Genomic DNA, 20,721 nt, shown 5'->3' with positions numbered 1-20,721 from the left:
CTGTGGGTCTTTGCTGCCTCCCGGCGAAGCCCCCTCAGGCAGGCATCCTGCCTGATCCCTCCTGCTCATCTCAGCCTTTTCATTTTCTTTAGAGCCTCCTTCTCTGGCCAGTCAAGTATATTTATATATGTATACGGCTGGTGTGTAAGGAACATCTCCTTGCTGAAGGGTTCCTTTTGTTTTCTTCTAGTCATTCATAGCTTTGGTGCTTCTGTTGGGGTCAGTATGGGGCTTGGAGGGAGAAGGGCCGGGATCAGCTGTGTTAAGAGCGCTGCTCTGCCTCGCCTGGATGAGCGTGGCAGGGTGGGCTCGAGGGCACACGCAAGGGGCCGCTGGGCCGGTCGTGGGAGGCGCAGAGGGAGCCAGGGGAGGTCTCCAGGCTGGTGCTGCGCGCTGGTCCTCTCTGGAGCCGTGTTTCCACGAGGCCACGCGTGTGCAGCGGCCTGTCACCTTCACTGTCTGCAGCAAACAGCTGTAACCCCACAGGGCATCACCTGGTGCAGCCCTGGTCCTGACCGAATCAACATTTCAATCCACGAAGAGGAGGCAGCAAGGGCGGCAGCCCCGGTCCGCAGGACAGAGCCGTCTGTGTCTGCTCCTGGGCTCACGCCCAGGCCCGCCCCTCATGACCGATGGCGCTACGTTCCGCTTTGTGCCCGATTCATAAACTGTCCTCTGCTGACAGTGTCTCCTTTGTGCACCAGGCCACGAGCCAGGAGACTGACCGTCTGCGCTGTTGCCGGGAAAAGTGACGTCACGCAGAGCGATGGCCCTTTAGCCCTGATCGCCAAGACGTTCACTTTGTTTTGTTTTCACTGGAGGGGAGGCTTGAGGTCATAGGACAGAATACATATTATGACTGACCACGGGGTGAGGACAAGCAAGTTGCAGAAGCCAGGAGAGAGCCGTCTCCTGGGCCATCATGCGCCCCTGGGCACGCCCGCCCGCCGGCCGGTCCTTCTCCCGGCAGGTCTTCGCGAAGAGGACTCTTTCCTTGCGTTGGTCCTGAAAGACTTCAAGGCCTACGTGGTGTCGGGGCGAGAGTGCACGTGCTGCCCGAGGGTCTGGGTAACCCCAGGCCCCAGCCCTGCCTGCTTGTCACGTCACTGCTCTAATTCAGCCTCTGCTTCACTGACCTCTTCTCCATTTGAAAGGCTGCACTGAATTTAAAACATCATTTTTTTTAGTTTTCAGTTTCAATCAACAGGTTGAATGTTGAGCTTGGTTGTTCTAATCATTGATAAAAATATTTGTGTTCCGGGCCCTCCCTGGTGGTGGGACGGGTTAAAGCGCAGCGCTACAAAGCTGTCTGCAGCCGAGCACGAGTTGGGGCCCCGGCCAGGGAGGGACCCACAGACCCAGCAGCGCCCCCCACCTCCCCGCTGTTCCCACAGAGTCCGTCGGCCTGCTCTGCTCCCCACTCTGTCTCTGGTGGATCCTCTCACCGCTGCGCCTCTGGCCTGCACCCCAGCTCGGTGTGCATCAATAAATACATCTTTAAAACAAACCCTGTGTTCCTTGAAGTTCAGAGCAGTCAGCTGATGTGTGTTCCATGAGTTGAAAATGTTTATTACAAAATACAAAGCGACAGACGGCAGCGAGGCGTGTCACAGACACCGGGACACCAGGTGAAGTCCAACCTGAATTTTAAAATACGTGTCAGGCAGGCAGATGCCTGCTGTTACCTGCTGATTTAGTTTAGGAGCTGAAAAGGTTGGTGTGTGGCTATTTCATTCTGTCGCCATTTTAGCTGGATTTTCTTGGCTTTCACTCTGGCTGCTGTATTGAGAAAGAGCTTGATCCCCCGCCCCCCCCCCCGGGGTCCCTGGCAGCGTGATGGCTGCCTTGGCACCTGCTGGGAGCCAAGGAGCCCTGGGCCAGGCCGAATACCCGGGCACCTGGACAAATTGGCACCCAGTGCCCCCAAAAGCTCAGGCTCTTGAGTGCCTGGAGACTAAGACTGGAGTGAGGAACTGGAGACGCTGATTAAAGATTTTTTGATAAGTGCAGGGCAAGAAACAGAGCCCCAGGGGAGCTCCTTAGGCCCCGAGGCCCCCCGCGCAGGCGGCCGGGGCTGCATAGCTTCGCTGTGCTGCTGGGTAGCGCTTGTGCTGAGATTTGGGGGTTTGAAAACAAAGAATTAAACCCAGTGATGGTCTGCGAAGGCAAAGGTGTGGTCTTGGCTGGCGTCCCTCTGTCTGGCCGAGGGTCCACTGCTTGTTGCGGGGTGGCCACCCCAGGGCGACCGGGCCAGGCTCCAGTGCAGTAGCTGCTCCCCCTGCGGCAGCCAGTGTGGCGAGCTGCAGCAGCTCTGGGAGCGCGGCTGGGGGCATTTGCAACAGCCCAGCGTTTCGGCGCAGGTGTCGGGGCCTCGATCAGCAGCTGGTGAACCTCTTCTCTGCCAGCCCCGTCGGACACTGCCACAGCCACATTCTGTCCTTGAGTCTGGCCCATCTCTGCCCCAGCCTTCCTGCGTCGGTACTTTTAGGTATTTTTTTTTAATAATGAAGAAAAACCCCTCTAAGGCGTTGGCTTCACAATTCCTAGCGTCTAGAGCTCCGACCGTGCGGCTTCCTGCTAACCGTCACGCCTGTCACAGGATCCCTTCTGCCATCACGACTGGTGTCATCTTAACGGTCAGAACAGGCAACGTTGTGACCATATTTCTGCTATTTAACGAGGAGTATCAAAAAGCCCAAGACGAAATCAAGAAAAACACTCCGCGCCACCATCCTCTGGACATTCACACGCTCAGAGCCTGGAGACTAGGGCAGCTCCGCCCCCCAGGCAGCCAGGGCGCCTCAGAGTTCTTGCCCCAACTTCTCCCTCATGTCTGTTTCTCTTAAATGATCCTTCGTGACAAACACCGTGGCACATTCTATCAATTCTCAGATATTCCGGGAAAGCAGTGGACGGGTGTGGTGGCTGTCTTCCCATCAAGTTTGGGGCCAAGTGTCGTGTGTCCTCAGCCACGGAGGGTTGCAGGGCCCCCCAGCCCCCATCCGCCTCCAGTCTCAACAAGGCAGCAATGAGAACACCCACGAGAGTGCAGTCTCTGCAGCCTCACGCGCCTGCTCCCCGCGCCTCACGCGTCCTCTCCCTGCGCCGCCTCACGTGCCCTCTCCCGCCTCACGCACTCCCCACACCTCACATGCCCTCTCCCAGCGTCTCACGCGTCCTCTCCCCGCGCCTCACACACTCCCCACACCTCACACGTCCTCTCCCAGCGTCTCACGCGCCCTCTCCCCGCGCCTCACGCGCCCTCTCCCCACGGCTCACGCGTCCTCTCCCCGCACCTCACGCGCCCCACCTCACACGCCCTCTCCCCGCGCCTCACGCGTCCTCTCCCCGCGCCTCACGCGCCCTCTCCCCACACCTCACACGTCCTCTCCCCACACCTCACACGTCCTCTCCCCACGCCTCACGCACTCCCCACACCTCACACGTCCTCTCCCCACGCCTCCCACACTACCCACAAAGCTCACACCCTGCCCACACACCTCACACACATTTTCCACACACTGCCTGCACACCTCATGCTCTCCCCACACACCTCCACGCACTTTCCAAACAGCTGGTCGGTTGGAACACCCCGTCATTTTCCTCTCCCTCCACTTTAGCCACCCAAACATCTAAAAGCAAAAGGCCAGAGGCAGCAGGGGTGCACAGTGGAGGAATCAAACTTTTTCAGTCAAAACTCACAGCCCAGTTGCTAACAGCTGCTGCGGAGGTCGCGCCCCCACCCCGGGCGGGGGCGACCTGTGGGATCCTGGGAGCAGCCAAGGCCCCGTCCCGCCACTGTGCTTGAAGGTCCGTGCTGTGGCTCTGGTGGGGCCCAGCAGTCCTGCTACAGCGTCCCTAGTGACAAGCCACACTCAGGCCTCACCCTGGCGACTTGCCAGGGCGACCTCCCTGCCCGCGGTACCCCCAAGAGCAACAGGGAACAGAAATCGGGTCCTGAGGGTGACCTGGACTCTGTTGCTATCATCTGTGCAGCCCCGAGGGGGACGCAGAGTTAACCCTGGATGGGCTGGAACGTGCTTCCCGTGGGGACACTGGCTGAGGTGCAGGGAGAGGCGGGTGCCCAGGGGTGCTTGTGTTACAGGTTGTCTGATGCCCAGGCTCCTGAGTTCACTCTCCACCTCCAGGGTGGGGTAAACTTGGCTGTGGAATGTCCAGATACAGATGAGCGTCTGAAATAAGCAAAGAGGGCCTCCCTGGTGGCACAGAGGGTCAGTCTGGCTCTATACAGCTGTCCGCAGCCCCTGTAGCACGAGTTCGATCCCTGGCCAGGGAGTGACCAGGGTGCAGCAGACCTCTCCTGACCTTCTGGTTGCTCCCCTCAGCAGTGGATTTCAGGGATCTGCCTGTTCTGCTCCCCACTGTCTCTGGGGAATCCTCTTACCCCACCCCCCACACCTCTGGTCTACACCCCAGCTCTTGTATGTATAAATAAAATAAATCTTAAGGGCCCTCCCTGGGGGTGCAGCGGGTTACAGCACAGCACTGAGAATCTAAAGCCACTTCAGCATGAGTTTGATCCCCGCCTGCCCTGGAGGTGACCCACAGGGCGCGGCAGACCTCTCCTGACCCGCCCGCTGCTCCCCTCAGCAGTGTCCTTTGTCCATCTGCCTGTTCTGCTCCCCGCTCTGTCTCTGGTGAAGCCTCTTGCCGCCCCTGAACCTCTGGCCTGTACTCCAGTTCTGTAAGCATAAATAAATAGATCTTTAAAAAAAATCTTAAAACAAAATAATAAACATAGCAGATAATTATTGCTGCACGAGAGAGGAATACCTACTAGAGTCTAAATTCTTCCCTCTCATAATCCCAGAATAAAAAAAAATTCTCCTGAGAACACAATGTTGTAAACCAGTCTCAGCTCCTTTAGAACGTTTCTGAAGACACCGAGGCCGGCTGCGCCCGGCAATTCCCCACCCGGCTGACCAAGCGAGTCAGTCTGAACCGGGACAACCCTGGACCTCACGGGCTCTGCTCCCCAGGTTTGCCCCCTCCGCGCAGCTGAGCCTGGGCCGACCCGAGGTTCCGGGCTCAGCACCGGCCCGCTGGCCCGCCCGTTGTTTTGATCAAAGCAGTGCAGGGCCGACCGGGCCAGGTGTCCACCACGGGCAGGGTGCGCTGGACAGGCACCGCCAGGGTGTCTCAGGAGCGGTCACACGTGCCCCCGGGTCCACGGATCCACGCCAAGCAAGTGGCCGCTGGGTTTTCGTTTCCAGGCGGGGCGCAGCGGGCAGAGCGGCCTGGCAGCCCAGCCCAGCCACTTCCCAGGAGTCGCAGCAGCTCTGCCGAGTGGGAGAGGCCCGGAGCGCAAGGTGAGGGCGAGCGGGGACCCCCCCAGCCCAGCAGGGGCCCCACCGCACACTGGGCCTGAGGAACAGCGGCCTCCGCACACCTCCTGCCCGGCGCTCACCGGGGAAGCCGCCCTCCCGCCGCCCGGACCGAGCTCCGGTGACAAACGACCAGACGCAGCCTCAGCCGGCACATGGTGCTGAAGGGTGAAGCATACGGCAGCAAGAGGCCTCCCTGGGGCGCAGCAAACTACCAACACCGCTGGCCTGACTGGATCCCCCAGGAGTGACCCCAGGGCCAGCAGACCCTCCAGCTCCCGGCGGTGCCCTCAGCAGTAGGTTTGAGAGGATCCACCTGTGCTGCTCCCGCCCTGTCTCTGGGGAATCTCCCAGCCCACTCCGCTGGCCTGCACCCAGCTCTTGTATGCATAAATTTAAAAAAAGGGGCATCAAGGGGGAAACTCCAGCCCAGCTTTTGAGAAGTCGACGGGTCAATTTTACATGGCCCGAGAGCCCAGGGGCTTTGGGCTTGCAGGAGAGAGGGGCAGTGGTCTGGGCCCACATCACGGGTTCCGTGACACGGCTGGAGGAGATGACACACGTGGTCAGGCACGGCCAGGGGGAACGTCAAAGGCAACAAACTCATCAAAACTAAGATTTAACCAAATAGACCCCGATACATGGAATTTGACGGCAGAAGCATCGTTTAAACACTTTTACATCTACTTAAAGGGAACTTTAAAATTCAGAAAAGTTAAAAAAATAAATAATGATGAAAAGCCCCGCCTTGTGCACAATCCCAAATATAACCAAAGCTTATATTCTCTTTCTTTCTAATCTTCTTCCTATTTCATCATGTTCATTTCATATGCATTTTATAACATAGTTATAACCATACGGAATAAACCTATAAGCTGCTTTTCACCAATGGGGGTCAATTTCCATAAGAGACACTTTCACTGACAATATAATATGCCAAACCAATATTTCAGATTTATGTAATGATGGACATGTAAGCTACTCCAAGACTGCAGTTATGATTAAATAGTATTGTGAACATGGCTGTTAAAAATCTTTAAAATATGTGTGTGTATGTGTATATGTATACGTGTGTATACACATGTATATATCTAAGCTTCTTTAGAATATTCCCACATGAGACAAAAGAAGCAGAAATCTTTTAGGCTTTTGACACATAGTGCCAACCTTTTCCAAAAGCACTGAAAAGAAACGGTGCTTTATCAATGAGGGTCTCATCCGATGGGTGGGGGGTGCGTTCACTGGGCAAAGGAATATCATTTGGCAAAAATGCAATTTTTTAGAAAACATGCAAGCTGACTTACGTTTGTGCTTTATGATGATGGAAGACACCCTCTGGCCGCAGGTTCTCAGAGCTGGCGTCCAGCTTGGTGGCCTCGGCCCGAGCCACATTGCCCAGGGAGCGTGCAGGGAGGCGAGCCACACACTGCAAGACAGAGACGCACAGGCCTCACTGAACACGAGTCTGCGTCCTTTCTCAGACGGCCAACTGTAAATGTTGGAACATCAAAACAGAAAACAAAAGGCTTTTTAGCAGTTACAGTACGGCTCGCCCAGCCCAGTGAACGGCGCTCACGAGGCGCTGCGCTGGGAGCGGCGATTTTCTGTGTGTGCGTTTACTATCACTGTCCACTTCTGTACAGTGAGTGCTTGTATGCTTTCTATGTCAAGTGTACTCCCCGTAAAACTCCCGCCACCAGTTCACCCCTAAACCATCACAACTGTCCCCCGTGCTCTCCTGTCCCCGTTTTGCCCCCCTCCCCTGGAGAATGTCTCTGATTGACAGCTGCCTGCTAATTTTTAAAATGTTATTGTTATTCCGCCCCCCCCCATCCCTCACTTGGTCCCCTATATTCCTCTCTAAGTGAAGCCATCCAATATTTTCCGCTTTTGGCTCGTTTCACCTTCCCGCTGCATCCAAGTTGCTGCAGATGGGCTGAGTTTACCGTTTCCGAAGCTGACCCCACCGTGTCTCCAGAGCACACCTTCCTGACCAGCCGTCTGTCTTGGGGCATGTGGGGTGTGTCCATATCTTACCTACTGGAAACAGTGCAGCAACAAACACAGTGGGGCTTTGCAAGCTTTCCTCCCATGAGGGGCGGCTCACGGAGGGGCCAAGACTGCCAAGCCAGCAGAGGGAGGCCCGCAGCAGCCCAGGTCGGCCAAACCTTGAACAACAGACGCAGGCTCCCGCATGCTGCCTACAGCGGAGCCTCTGGGGCAAGGCTGGGACCCCAGTCTGACGAGTCTCAGACTCTGATGGTGGGGGCGGAGAACAGAAGGCTGAGGACAGAGGCATGGACGCGGGAAGCTGGAGGTGGGGCAGGGCTGATGAACCTGCTGTTCACTCTTTGTTGCTCCTTTGGGGCTACAGGTAACAGCCCCGACAGGGTGACAGTGTACTTAGTAGTATTTTTAAAGGAGACTGCCGGTTTTCACACCGCACTTCCCCAAACGTCCATGAAGTCATGATCCTTTGAAGTGACTCTTCAGAACGTGCTTACGCTAACCTCTCCTCTCCTGCAGCGAATCTGCAATCACGGGGTGAGCACGCCAGTACACAAACAAGCTTCTCCTGGCGCTCCTCACTGGCGTGACGACGCCACAGGAATGGGGTGCAGCTGCGCCCTGCTCTCGTAACGCACCATAACATGCTTGGAACACCCGAGATGCCACCGAGATCCGGCGCTGCCCAGGTGCTCTGCCCCTCACCTGGCTCGCTGGGCATCTTCAGGCTGGGTTTACTGTGTCTCTTGGAGGGAACACATTTTTCCATTTCTTGGACAACCATGATAAATTCTTCAGAAACCGGATCATGGTCACTGTAAGATCAAAAATGAAAAGTGCAACCTTTCAATAGCAACGGGCTTTTGCTGAACAGCCCGTTTGCAGTTTGCAGGCAAAGGGTATTTCAGGTCACAGATTGTCTTTTTTTTTTTTTTAAGAAGCTGGTAAAGGTGATGCACATCCCACCTTCTCCAGATCCAGCCGTACTCCCCGCTTACCCACTTCTGGCACGCAGGTTTATGCTGCAGTTTCTCTGGGGACTTCATTCTAAACTCAAGTCTCCCCACAAACATTCCTGAGCTTTCAGGAAAACAATGAACAATGAACTCTTCCTTAAGTTAACTCTCCCCAGCTGTGGGGAGAACAAACCAGAGTCACCTGCTCAGGCTCTCACACCTGCACATCGGCTTGGCACCGGCTTGGCAGTGGGTTTCCGGCGCCACATGGCAGGGGATTCTCCCGGGGGCTCCTGGACCTTCAAGTTCTCCGGGGCTTCCTCCTGAGCCAGCAGGGTCCCCGCCTGCACTTCCACGCCTTCCTCTGCGCCCATCTTTCACTTGGCAGCCTCCATTTTTGGGATGGTTTGTCGGGATTTGGCCGGTGCCTTTGGTTGCAGGGAAACCCCATCACCCGCAGGCATCTGCTGGGACTTCCCTTTCCATCTGGGGTGTCTCCACCCGGGAGGTCCGGCCTGAGGAAGGCGACCAAGACGATAAGCGTCCACTGACACAGTCTGATGCTGAAGCCGGGCCGCCCTGAGGAGGACTCCGGCCCGTCTGGATTCACCAACTTCCCACCGCCGCTCTCCAAAGTTGGGGTGCGCCCCCAGAAACGCGACCCGGGCCAGGGCAACTTCAACACCAAACTCTGGGGGCTTTAGGTGTAGGCCCCCAACACTGCCAGCTGCGGGCCGAGAGAGAGGGGCGGCACCGCGGGCGGGCGGACTCAGCCATGGCATAGCGCACGCTCCTGGGCGCCCGCAGCCCCTCCAGGTAATCCGGCTCCGCCCCGGGATAAGGCCCCGCCCCTGATGGAGAGGCCCCGCCCCCTGCAGATGAGGCCCCGCCTCTGCAGGTGAGGCTCCACCCCCGCGGGTGAGGCTCCACCCCCTGCGGGTGAGGCTCCGCCCCTGGGCTCACGATTGGCCACCGAGTTGGGTTCGGCGGGCCTTCATTGGTCCGGGGCGGGGCCCGACCGAGGGTGCCAGGCTGACCGCGCCAGGGCCACGTGGGCGGGGCTAAGGCCCCCAGAGCGCGCTACGCGACACCTGGGTTCAGGAGAAGGGCGGCGCTCGGCTCATCCCGGTGGGCTGGCGCTGGGCGCGGGCGGAGGGAGTCGAGGAGGCTGGAGGTGGGCCGCGGTGCCGGTCCCCACTCACGGAACCAGAGGGGCAGTGGTGGGACGCTGGAACTGCCAGTCACGAGGGGGCGGGGCTCTATGCGGCGGGTGTGGGCGGAGCCTGCACGGCCTCCACTTGAGGCCCGCGGCGGACGGCAGGGGGCGCTCGGGTGCCTCGGCGACCAGAGCCTGAGTTGGGGAAGCCTGAGGTGGGGACCGGCTCAGGCGGCAGCTGCTGCGGGATTAGGATCCCCCGGCAGCTGGAAGACTGGTGCCTTTGTTAACCTCATGCCCCCCTCCCTGCTCCCCCTTCTAGGAGAGGGGTGCACAACATCCCTGGAAGAACAATTTTCAGAAACAGAATTTTTACGGCGAAGTGGAACATTTCCCGTCTCCCTAAAGTTATGGATCCTTTGGCAACTGGAGGAAGACAGGTTTATGTGAAAGACGGACTCAGAAGAGGAAGGTGTACGTGCCCTTTTTAAAATACCCTCCAGCAGGCTGCTTAGTGTGTGTCTACACAGCCAGAAATGACCAAACTCCACCTCTTGGGCATTCCAGTGCCTGGCACCTCAGAAATTGCCAATACTTGCTGAATGAATGAAAGGAATTGTACATAAAGTGGGGGGGGGGGGTGAAGTGTGGCTATTGTTCAGTGTGTGGTGGATAAACCAGCTGTTTTTCTTAGTGAATCTCTAGGTTGAACCCCACGCTGCTCAAGGCTGTCTTGCCTAGTTCTTCACCCCATAGATGTCTACCAGGAGGATGCCTAAGCGTGGCCCTGGGTGTCTGGGGATAGGGTGTGCTAGCTGAAAGTCCCAGTGACTCAGGGAGTCTAAGCTTCATTAAAACACACATGAACCAGGGAGTGACCCACAGGGCACAGCAGGTCTCTCTTGTCTCCCTGCTGCTTCCCTCAGCAATGTTTCAGGGGATCCACCTGTCCTGCTCCCCACTCTGTCTCTGGTGAATCTTCTCACCCCCACACCTCAGGCCTGTACCCCAGTCTTGTATGAATTAATAATAACTTTAACACATGTGCGCGCACACACGAACAGCTCCATAAAGGATGTGGGTGTACCATGAGGGAATCCAGCTCTTGGGAAATGGGACAGGGGTGGAGGCTGACATCCTGGAGCGGAGTCCAGGTAGAGCTGACAGGCGGGTGAGGTGCTGCCGAGAGTGCTGTGAGCTGTGTGGGGCTCCCCCTCTGCGGACTAGCGGGCCGGCCAGCAAAGCCAGCTGCGTGGACATAGTCCGAACAGGCTCTGTCCACGCAGGAGGCTGGTGCACGTGGGTGCGCCGGCCTTGCAGCCTCCACTGGTGGCCAGGCGCAGATAATGCGGATGTGAGCAGAGGGCCCAGGCTTTGCATTCTTTACAGACAGGAAAATGATTAAACCCCAGCTGTCCATTTTCCATGCCAGCTACTTGCTCCGCTACTCGGTAGCCAGGCTGGTAGCTACATCCAAATGTGTGATTGTTGGCACAGTTCTCCCTGCCCGACTTCCCAGGGACTGAACCCTCACTTTGGTTATCTGTCTGATGTTGAGACTATAAGTCAGCAGTATAAATAGAGAAAAGAACTAAAGCCCCAACTCTGGGGCATGCAAGACTCAAGAGTTCAAGCAGAGAACCAAGCAAAGAATAGAGGGGGGGGGGGCAGGGGAAATGGAAGGGGCGCGCCGCGGAAGCCCGGAGGTTCCAGCCTTGGGAGGTTGTTTACTGGCAGCTGCAGCAAATGCTGGTGAGTCTAGCGAGGGCAGAGAACTTTCTGCTGGGCTTCACTGAGTTGGTGGCCTTGGCTCATGTCTGGTTGGTGTGGCCTGGGGAGGAAGTGGAAAGCGAGGCAGTGACTCAAGGAAGCTGGAGGAATTTCGCTGTGAAGGGAGATAAGGATTTGTTTGCTGAAGGCAGAACAAGGGGTCACTGCGAAGGCCTGTTTGATGGGCCGATCCAGTAAGAGAAGTGAATGAGGCAGGCGGGAGACACAGGGAGTTCCCGGCTGGAGCTTTTGAAGTAGGCTGAGCAGCAGCCCTGTTGTCAGTAAGGGCACCTACTCAGAGAGAACTGAGAACCAGTCAACTTTGGAGCAAAGATCCCATTCAAAGCCAATGACAATAATCACACTTTGAAAACATTTCCTCAGAGACACAATACAGAATTCTCAAGCAGCAGTCACAGCTCACTAGAAAATACCATGAAGGGGGTTTGCTCCATCCTGTGAATGGCAGCAAGGGAAGCTGGCCAACACACGGGTTTCTCCTCCTTCAGGGCTGGGTGGGGTGTTCCCACCTGAGGTTACACCTGATCATGTGACTTGCTTTGGCCAGGGAACCGTGGGCACAGCAGAAGCCTTAAAAACAGGGCAGTGCAAAAGTAGATGACTGGATTAAAAAAATGTGGTCCATAGACACAATGGATTATTACTCAAAAGAAACTCATGCCATTTGCAGCAACATGGATGGAGCTGGAAGGAATCGTGCTTAGTGAAATAAGGCAGAAAAAGAAAGAAAAATACCGGATGGTTTCACTCATAGTAGGAGCATAAAGGGCCAGAGGCGAAAATAAATACAACAATGAACAACTATATACCAGAGACATTTTACAGGGGTGGGGTGGGGATGGGATCAAAAATGGGGAGAGGAGGAGGGAAATGCACTGGACTATGGTGACGGCACACGGGTGATTTGGTGATGGGAAGCCCACGGGGATTGCAACTGAGATGGAGAAAGGCACAAAATGATGTAAAAATAAACTATTATTAAAAAAACAAAACAAAACAGGGCAGTGATAACCCACATGCAGTGGCCTGTCAAGCGTGGGCCTGGGTGGACGAGGCAGGGGCGCATGGTGAGTCTGAGAGGCCTCAGTCCTGTGTGAGGACTGGGTGGCGTTCTGGGTAAGAAGGCCGGAGGGCGTGGGAGGATGGCTGGGGCCTCGCCGGGAGGAGCCCTGACATTTAAGGGAGGGGCAGAGAAAGGTACAATATGTGAGATAGCCCATTAAAAGCTTGAACATGGCCCAAAGTTCAGAGATTTCACTCTGGAAAGCCCCAGCCCAGCAAAGGCAGACTCCACAGCTTCCCCAGATAGAACCTGCAGACAAGGCGTGCCCGCCTCTCATCCCCGCCTAGGGCTTGACAGGACTCGGGCATTTCATGGTGAACTGAGTTGACTTCCTGTTCGGCGCCACACTGCAGAGTGAGTCAGAGTAGGGTGGCATCTACCTAGGGGAGGCTGGGGATCAGGACAAGAGCCGTGTGCGCAGACACTCCTCCCCAGGGAGACTGCCCTCCCCAAGCCCATGGGCAGCTGCCACGCCAAGGGCAGGCTGGCTCCCCACCACTCTGCAGATCACACGGCCAAGTCCTGAACGTCTGACCAGCGAGAGAAAGCCAGTTCTCCTCACGGCCCATATTGCAAAGCACCTTTCCCAGGAGCAGGGCATGGGCCCTGGAGACCCGGGAGGCAGGGCACTGGGGAGGGGATGGTGAGAAGGGAAGAGAAGTGGAGCGGGGCTTCCGAGCAGCGAGGAATGCCATCTCTAGGCAGGACCCCTTGGCTAACCCTCCACAAGCTACACACGGACCAGACTCATTTCTCAACACTTTATTCGGTTCACCGCAGCGGGCGACTTCCCAGCTAAAGGCAGACACAGCGAGGTATTCCTGGGTTAATGCAGGAGCCAGCGGGGGCGGGGCGCCAAACTCGTGGGGAGAAAGCACCAGGCAGCAAGCCAGGACAGGCCAGGCCAGGCCGACTGGACCTTGGCAGACGAGGCCCGTTTCTGTACCCTGCACCAGCAAGGGGGGCCCAGCCACCTCACACAGGGATGCCAAGGGAAAGGAGTAAACAGCTGGAGTCTTTCCTGGCGCACCTCAACAGAGGCTACCTTGTAAGTTGCAGACCAGCGTGTGAACAAGAACCCTGGCTATCCCCGTGACCCGGGGCCGGAATTTCTACCCTTAGGCTACACCCCCGGTGCCAGTTCCCAGGACAAGCCTGGGGGGCAGCAGCTCTTCCCACTGCAGAGGCTGAAGTGGAGCCCGCCTGTTCCGCTGGCCTGTCGGCGCCCCGCCCCAGCCAACGCCTGAATGCAAGCATTAGTCAGAAGACAGATTTAGAAAGTGGAGTGCAGGCAAGAATAGGACATCAGCTCCAGAAGTTAGTCTCTGAGGACTGGGCCAGTCCATGCACGGCCTCCCTAGAAGTTACAAGCTGTTGCTCAAGTTACTGGGAACGCGCCGGCGTCCAGGGCCGAGACACTGCGACCTGCATGAGGCCTCAGAGTCCAGCCCCCCGACTCCTGAGAAGAGGCTGCGTCAGGAGGGCCTGTGCCCAGCCTGTCAGGCGAGGCGGGCCCACCAGGACGAAGAAGGCTCACATACAATGTCATGATTTAACCCCCGAGGGCACCCTGAGTGGCACTTGTCTGAATTTATCTGTGGGGAACCTATTTTGGGTCATTTTATTGGCATTTTACATTTTTGGCAAAAGAGTAACTTTGGTCATAGCCATAGTTTTAGAAAAATGTTTTAAAGAGATTATTTTTGATTCAAATAATGCTTTTAGCGGCATGTAGTTATCCATAACATCAAAAAGTAGGCACCTCACATCTAGTGTCAGTGCAAAGCCTCGTTCCAGCACCTTCTTCTGAGCACAGAGGAGTCAGCAGCACTTACAACAGAGGGAGGTTCTCGCACACGCGGTTAGGAAAATACCAAATAAGGCACAGCCTGTTACTGTCACAGGTTTGCATGGCAGTAGTGTTTCTGGAAGGCACAAGTTGGAAATCTGATTACCCAAAGGTTTAAAACGCAGTTCTCAAGGTGACATCCTAGGATGAGAATAACTAACTTGGAACAGTCCCCTTGACTGGAACCGATGGCAGTCAGTCAGACGACATTGCTTCTTGGTCACAGAGCCGGAGCTGAGGCCCTCACCAGCCGTGTGTGGAGCCGGAGGGCGCGCGCCGCGCCGGGCTTGCTGAGCACGCGGCTGCAGGGGCAGAGTAAGAACGAAGGCACACTTCCTAGACATCAAATTTTACATTAACGAACAGAAAAGAACTGTTTGAGATATAACAGCAGACGAGCCGGGTAACAGAGCAGGTCTGAGTCCGAAGTCTTGAAGAGGGTTCTTGAAACAGCAGGCTGGAGTTCCACTGGTTCTTCATGAGGAAACACTCCACACTAGCGAGCAGGCGAAGAGGCAAAAAAAAAAAAAAAAAAGGGCAGGAAAAAGAGCAGTTTAGTCTCTCAGTGCACACCCAGAGAACACCAGAGGCTGCAAGCAAAATGTGAGATGTCACTTGGCTGGCTCCTTTCTACAGGCTTCCTGCACTTGGGGGGCCTGGGGACACCGTCAAAAGAAAGCATTCAACAGGGCCCCGCGGTTAGAGGCACGCCCACGTCAAGGAGCTCATGATGCCTCAGAGGGTCTTATAGGCGGGCGGAGACGGCAACGGTTGCTCCCGTGGGACACGCAGAACAGCAGGAGCCGTATGTGTCCACGTCCACACACCCACGTGCTACCAGCACGCACCACCTGGGCACTTTCCCCACAGTAACCAGTTTGTCTTCCTTATCTCACACACGAGGACTGCGAGGTTCAGAGAGGTTAAGTTACCACCCCAGGCCACACAGCTGGAGCCTGGTGTCCACCAGAGTCCAGCCAGCAGCCACCAGACTAGACTGTTTCCCATAGAGAAAACATTTGATGGAAGTGCGGTCGGAGAGCACACGGAAGTGAATACCGTTTCCCCTGCATCCCGGATCAATGTCTACATAAAAATATCACACTTTCATCATTCCACGCTCAAGTATCTGAAAAACATTCACTGAAGAAAGCAAGAAACTCTCTGGGGCAGCCCCCGTCGCTGAGGGGCCTTCCTCCAGCCTGGTGGCCGGGACTCACCCACGATGATGATGATGATGATGACGATCACAGTGATGCCAATGGCCCACATCTGCAACGAGACACACGCGCAGTCACGCGTCAACGCGAAGAGGGATGCGCTTGCGGAGCGCCGGCCCCCGCCTCGGCCCGCAGAGGGAGGCTCGAGCACAGCGCTCCCTGGCCTGAGCCGGAAACGGAATGTTTGCGGTCGGGGCTGAAGCTTCCTGCTCTGTTCTCATAAGGGGTCAAATGACTAGGGGTGCCAGAGAGGCCTGTCCACGTGGTCACCTTTCCCATGGGGTCCCGCTGCCCCTTCTAAGCCACGGTGGGCAGGATGCATTTGCGCTGGGGCTGGACGCCACAAGACACGTCCACGGGCTGTGCCCTACTCTCCCATGGAAACCTCCAAATCCAGCCTCCCCTGCCAGGGTGCCTCCAGAGCTCTGACACTGGCAGCCTCTGCTCATATTCTGTGTGAGGACCCTAGGAGAGTCACCTTGCAATTTTTCCACCAGTATTTTCTCTTCAGCTTGGCCGCACTTGTTTCAAACTGGGACGCCCCCGCCTGCAGCGCGTCTGCGCGGTCGTCCAGCTCGGAGAGCTTCTGGTCCCGCTCCAGCACCTTGTCCACGTTGACTCTCATGATGTCCACCACCTGGCCGCAGGCCGCCATGCCACGCACAAAGGGACGGGAGACAAAAGTCCTCGACAGAATCCATGGCACCCCACCCCCGCCATGGTTAAGAAAGGGGGGGAGAGGGGCTCACGCTTTCATGATAAAAACACTCGGCAAATGAGAACTAAAAGGGGTGCCCCAACATTATAGCGAGCAGTTACTAGCGGCCACCGCCCGCGCCCACCATGAGGTCACCTCGCCCTGAGACCAGGAACGAGACGGGCACACGCTCTTGCCCTGTGGCGCCTGACGGGCAGCTCTGCCAGCGCGGGGAGGCAAGGAGAAATAAAAGGAGCCCAAATAGGACGGGAGAGTGGCAAGATCTCCCTTTGCAGGTGACTCCGTGTGGAAACTCCCGAGCGACAGACACACGAGTGCGCACAGACACACCCGAACCCGGGGTAAAAAATTCAGAGTAAGTTTCAGGGCATAAGATCAGCCCTGTAAGTCAGGGTGTTTTTATACACTAGCAACAAGGAAGAAATTAAGGAAAATTCCAGCATCGGAAGGGATAAGCACCTAGATGCAGACACCAGCAGGGAGGCAAGAGACGCACAGCCTGGGCGCTGCAGAGCGGCGGACGCCGAGCCCTGATGAAGCGAGAGACACCCGCCTGCAGACTTGCGCTGCGGCTTGATGTTGGGGCGACAACATTCTCGCAGTGACGGCAAGGCGTGCGGATTCAAAAATACCTCCTCAGAAACTCTGACCACCCAAGTGGACAGTCAATCTGCAAATTCGCATGGAATTAGCCCCAACAACACTGAGCACGGTGGACAACGCACATGTTCCGATTTCAAAAAATGCTGCTATCTACCGAGGTGGTGCGACTCGGGCATCAGACAGACGGGCCAGTGGAGAACTGCGAGCCCAGAGACCAACCTAAGCACCTAGCAGCAGGTGCTGAGCTGGACAGTCACAGGCCTGCCCTATGTCCCCCATCTGCAAATATCAAGTGCAGACAAACATGACCCAGTGTGAGGGCTGAAATGAGAAGCCTCTTAGAAGAAAACGGAATGCTAGCAGCTTCAGACTGGTCATGGGTAGGATACTGCAATCAGGAACTACTGAACAGATAAACTGGAAGTAAAAACCTCAAATCTCTGGTCTATCAGCAGGCATTATCAAGGATTGAAAAAATAATCCACAGGATGGGAGAAAATTATTTCCAAATCACACATGAAAGCGGCTTCATGCTCAGAATACATAAAGGACTCTTACCACCCAACAGGGGAAAGAGAAGTTACTCAATTAAAAACCCGGTAATGGACCCACAGACCCATTTCTACAAAGTACACACAAACGGCCACAAGCACATGAAAAAGATACTCAACATCACTGGTCTTTCCAGAAATGTCATCAAACCACAGTGAGATGACACTTCTTGCTCACCAAGATGACTACACAGGAGTAAGAAAAGGGAGAGTAACAAGTGAGCACGTGGAGAAACAGGAACTCTTGCACACTCTTGGGCACTGGTGGGGACGTGAGGTTGTTTTTTTTAATTGAGGTGAAATGACGTCTGATTCACCTCTCTGGGGGCACACACAGCTCAGTAGTCCTTGCTGTGTCTGCGCTGTCGCTGCCGTGTAGCTTGGCCAGTTTTCCTCAGAAGAATGCCCTATACGTTTTTAGTAATCACTAAATAGCACTGTGGAAACCTGGCGGTTCCTCAGTTAAGCACAAAGTTACTATGTGACCCAGCAATTCTACTCCTAGTTACCCGCCCAAGACAACGAGAACCTGTGTGCACACAGAAACTCTACTGCACGTGTTTATAGCAGCATTATTCAGAACAGTCAAGAGATGGAAACAACTCAAAGATCCTTCAACAAATGAAATGACGAACACGCAATACACATACACCATGGAATATTACTCAGCCATAAAAAGGAACATGGTTCTGACAAATGCTACAGTTTGGATGAACATGGAAAAGATGCTAAGTGGAAGCAGCCAGACACAAAAGGCCACACAGTGTAACGATCCCCTTACATGATATACCCCGATTAGGAACATACACTAAGATAGGCAGTGGGTGAAAGGGGGGAGCGGGGAGTGATTCCTAAAAACGTATAGGGCATTCTTCTGAGGAGATGGAAAGCTACATGGCAGCGACAGCGCAGACACAGCAAGGACTACTGAGCTGTTGTGCCCCCAGAGAGGTGAATCAGACGTCATTTCACCTCAATAAAAAAAAAAACTCTCCTTAAAATTCTTTTTGTTAAGAATTTGGTTTTGTTACTAAAAAGTTACATGCAGAATGGAATTACAGTAAGCTTTTTCACATGAAAATAAGTGTTTCAGAATTAAGTTCACGAACAAATGGATCAGATTGAAACATTCTCGTATGATTTAATAATGGAACCTAACATCCGTTTTAACTGCATTCTGGGGCACTAAGTGCAGAAAGACTAAGGCATCTCCGTTGGACAGACAGCTTTTAGGAGAAAGGAAATACCAGTCCGAATTTCTCAAACTATCTTTAGTTGTAGTTCCGAACAGACGGGAGAAGGTAAGGCACCAGGCGGTGCCCTAACTCAAGAACCGCACAAACACAGATGCGCGGGGCAAAGGCAGTGCCCCATCGCCCCTGCGTCACAGTCCGCAGGGCTTGCGGCTGCCGGTGAGCCTGGCTGCCCCAAAGCATCTGATGGAAAACCTGGCCAGGAGAACCGGCTCTGGCTTGCACACTCTACAGCCCAAACCCCTGTGGGTTACCCTATTACTCTATTTAAGTGGATCATTTTCCTTTTCCAATTCTTTTTTATTGTGGTAAAATATACATTATAAAGGGGTTCCTGGGGTCCCGGGAGGGTGGGGTTGTTTTCAGTACACAGTCTTGTCAGGAAGACAAGCACACAGCTGCTAGACACATGTATTTACATCAGTGCCTGAAGGACGGCTGCAGAACGTCACATTTGTGACAGCCAGAATTTACATTCACTTTCCTCATACCTTTTTCTAAACAGATTTGCAGAGTACCCACTGTTGGTTTAAAATTCACATTTCTGACACCTAAGAACAATACCTCATCTACTTGATTTTGTGTCTGCTGAAGTCTTCGATTGCTGCCAGAGGCAGCACTTGAACCTCCAGGCCCCCCTGCAGACCTGAAACACCGAAAGGCACACACGTGAGTAGGATAGCAGGAAAAGAACTCCCTCCTGTGGCACAGAGGTGGCAGAGGTGCCAAAGCCGTTTCTTCTAATCCCTCTGTAAATTCGTTCACATATTCAAAGTGACCAGGGTCTAAAACAAAGGTTCTTTTTTTTTTTTAAAGATTTATTTATTTATTCATCCAGAACTGGGGTACAGGCCAGAGATGTGGAGGGTGAGAGGATTCACCAGAGACAGAGTGGGGAGCAGAACAGGCAGATCGACGAAGTTCACTGCTGAGGGGAGAGCGGGCGGCCAGGAGAGGTCTGCTGCGCCCTGTGGGTCACCTCCGGGGCAGGCGGGGATCGAACTCATGCTGAAGTGGCTTTAGCTTCTCAGTGCTGTGCTTTAACCCACTGCACCACCAGGGAGGGCCCAAGCAAAGGTTCTTAATGGGATCTACTCTGGACTTTCCAACTCTTTAAGGCTTATTTCAGGGCACACGTCTATTAAATGCACTCAGTCTGGTCTCTGCCTTGTGGCACTGTCTTTATAATCATGAACAACTACAGAATGTCATTTTCCCAAGAGAAATAGATCATTTACAGAAAAAGGTTCGGAACACCTGATGCAGGGAAGGGGTGTAGAATGCGCAAGGTGACCTGCAGCAATGCTTCCAGGTGCTCGTCTTTGAAAATCCTCACCAAGCACTTCAATTCTCCCCAGGTAGGTCTTTCTTGATCCAGTGCAGCTTTGATGTCCCTATTGCTTGTATTATTTCATTGGCAATGCTTTGATTTTCCAGATACACATGGCGATGTGTTCATTTACATCTACCAGGCATTAAAACCAGGGAAGCTGGCCCTCCCTGGTGGCACAACAGTTAGGACACAGCACTGCAAGCTGGTTGCAGCCCCTTTCCTGCAAGTTCGATCCCTGGCCTTGGAGGTGACCCACAGGGTGCGGCAGACCTCTCCCCACCAGCCCACAGCTCCCCTCAGCAGTGGACATCCTCAATCGGCCTGTTCTGCCCCCCACTGTCTCTGGTGAAACCTCTTACCCCCGTACCACTGGCCTGTACCCCAGTTCTGTATGCATAAATGAAATCTTAAAAAAAGAAAAAATAGGGAAGCAGCTGCTCCCCACTGCTGCCGGTTAGCCTCTCGCAGGTAACAGCAAAGCACCACGTCCTGGTGCGTTTTCTCATTTCATCCTCACAACTCTGGGAGGTTTTACTCTGCCTTTGGCCCTGTTTTAGAGACCGGCAAAGTGAGGCTGAGAGTCAACACAGCTGGGTGTAGCAGGGCCGTGGTTACTCTGGGTCCGTGGAGTCCCAGGGGTCTGGCCCTTGGCCGCTGTGACCTGGGCAGGCACGCCCCAGAGCGGTGTTCGCAGCTCCTGGAAGGCACAGGGCCAACACCCAATTCCCTTCTCCCTGCCGGTGAGCACAGCAGGCCGGAGCGGGCGCAGACGGTCCCCGTGATTCTTTCTGGCCCCCGTTTACCGGGACTTCACGGCGCGGGAGCCCACGGCCCTGCCGGCTCGCGGGTGCACGCCGACCGCAGGAGCCCCGCGGC

The 20,721-nt window shown here is 55.0% G+C and overlaps 1 protein-coding gene across 1 annotated transcript in view; it reads right to left on the bottom strand.

Moving 5' to 3' along the window:
- Positions 1-13,065: 13,065 nt before the first annotated feature.
- Positions 13,066-20,721, bottom strand: part of VAMP3 (vesicle-associated membrane protein 3) — a 9,241-nt gene continuing 1,585 nt past the window's right edge. Inside the window, exons 2-5 of the mRNA XM_012722064.1 lie at positions 19,077-19,261; positions 15,866-16,024; positions 15,388-15,439; positions 13,066-14,663 (exon numbers count right to left, since the gene is read on the bottom strand). Coding sequence (XP_012577518.1) covers positions 14,644-14,663; positions 15,388-15,439; positions 15,866-16,024; positions 19,077-19,261 — 416 coding nt within the window. The 3' untranslated portion in view covers positions 13,066-14,643. The remainder of the gene's footprint in view (positions 14,664-15,387; positions 15,440-15,865; positions 16,025-19,076; positions 19,262-20,721) is intronic.

This window comes from Condylura cristata, unplaced genomic scaffold (genome assembly GCF_000260355.1).
Source record: "Condylura cristata isolate star-nosed mole 26May11 unplaced genomic scaffold, ConCri1.0 scaffold00008, whole genome shotgun sequence".
Classification (NCBI taxonomy): Eukaryota; Metazoa; Chordata; class Mammalia; order Eulipotyphla; family Talpidae; genus Condylura; species Condylura cristata.
This window is presented reverse-complemented; position numbering and strand designations above follow the sequence as displayed.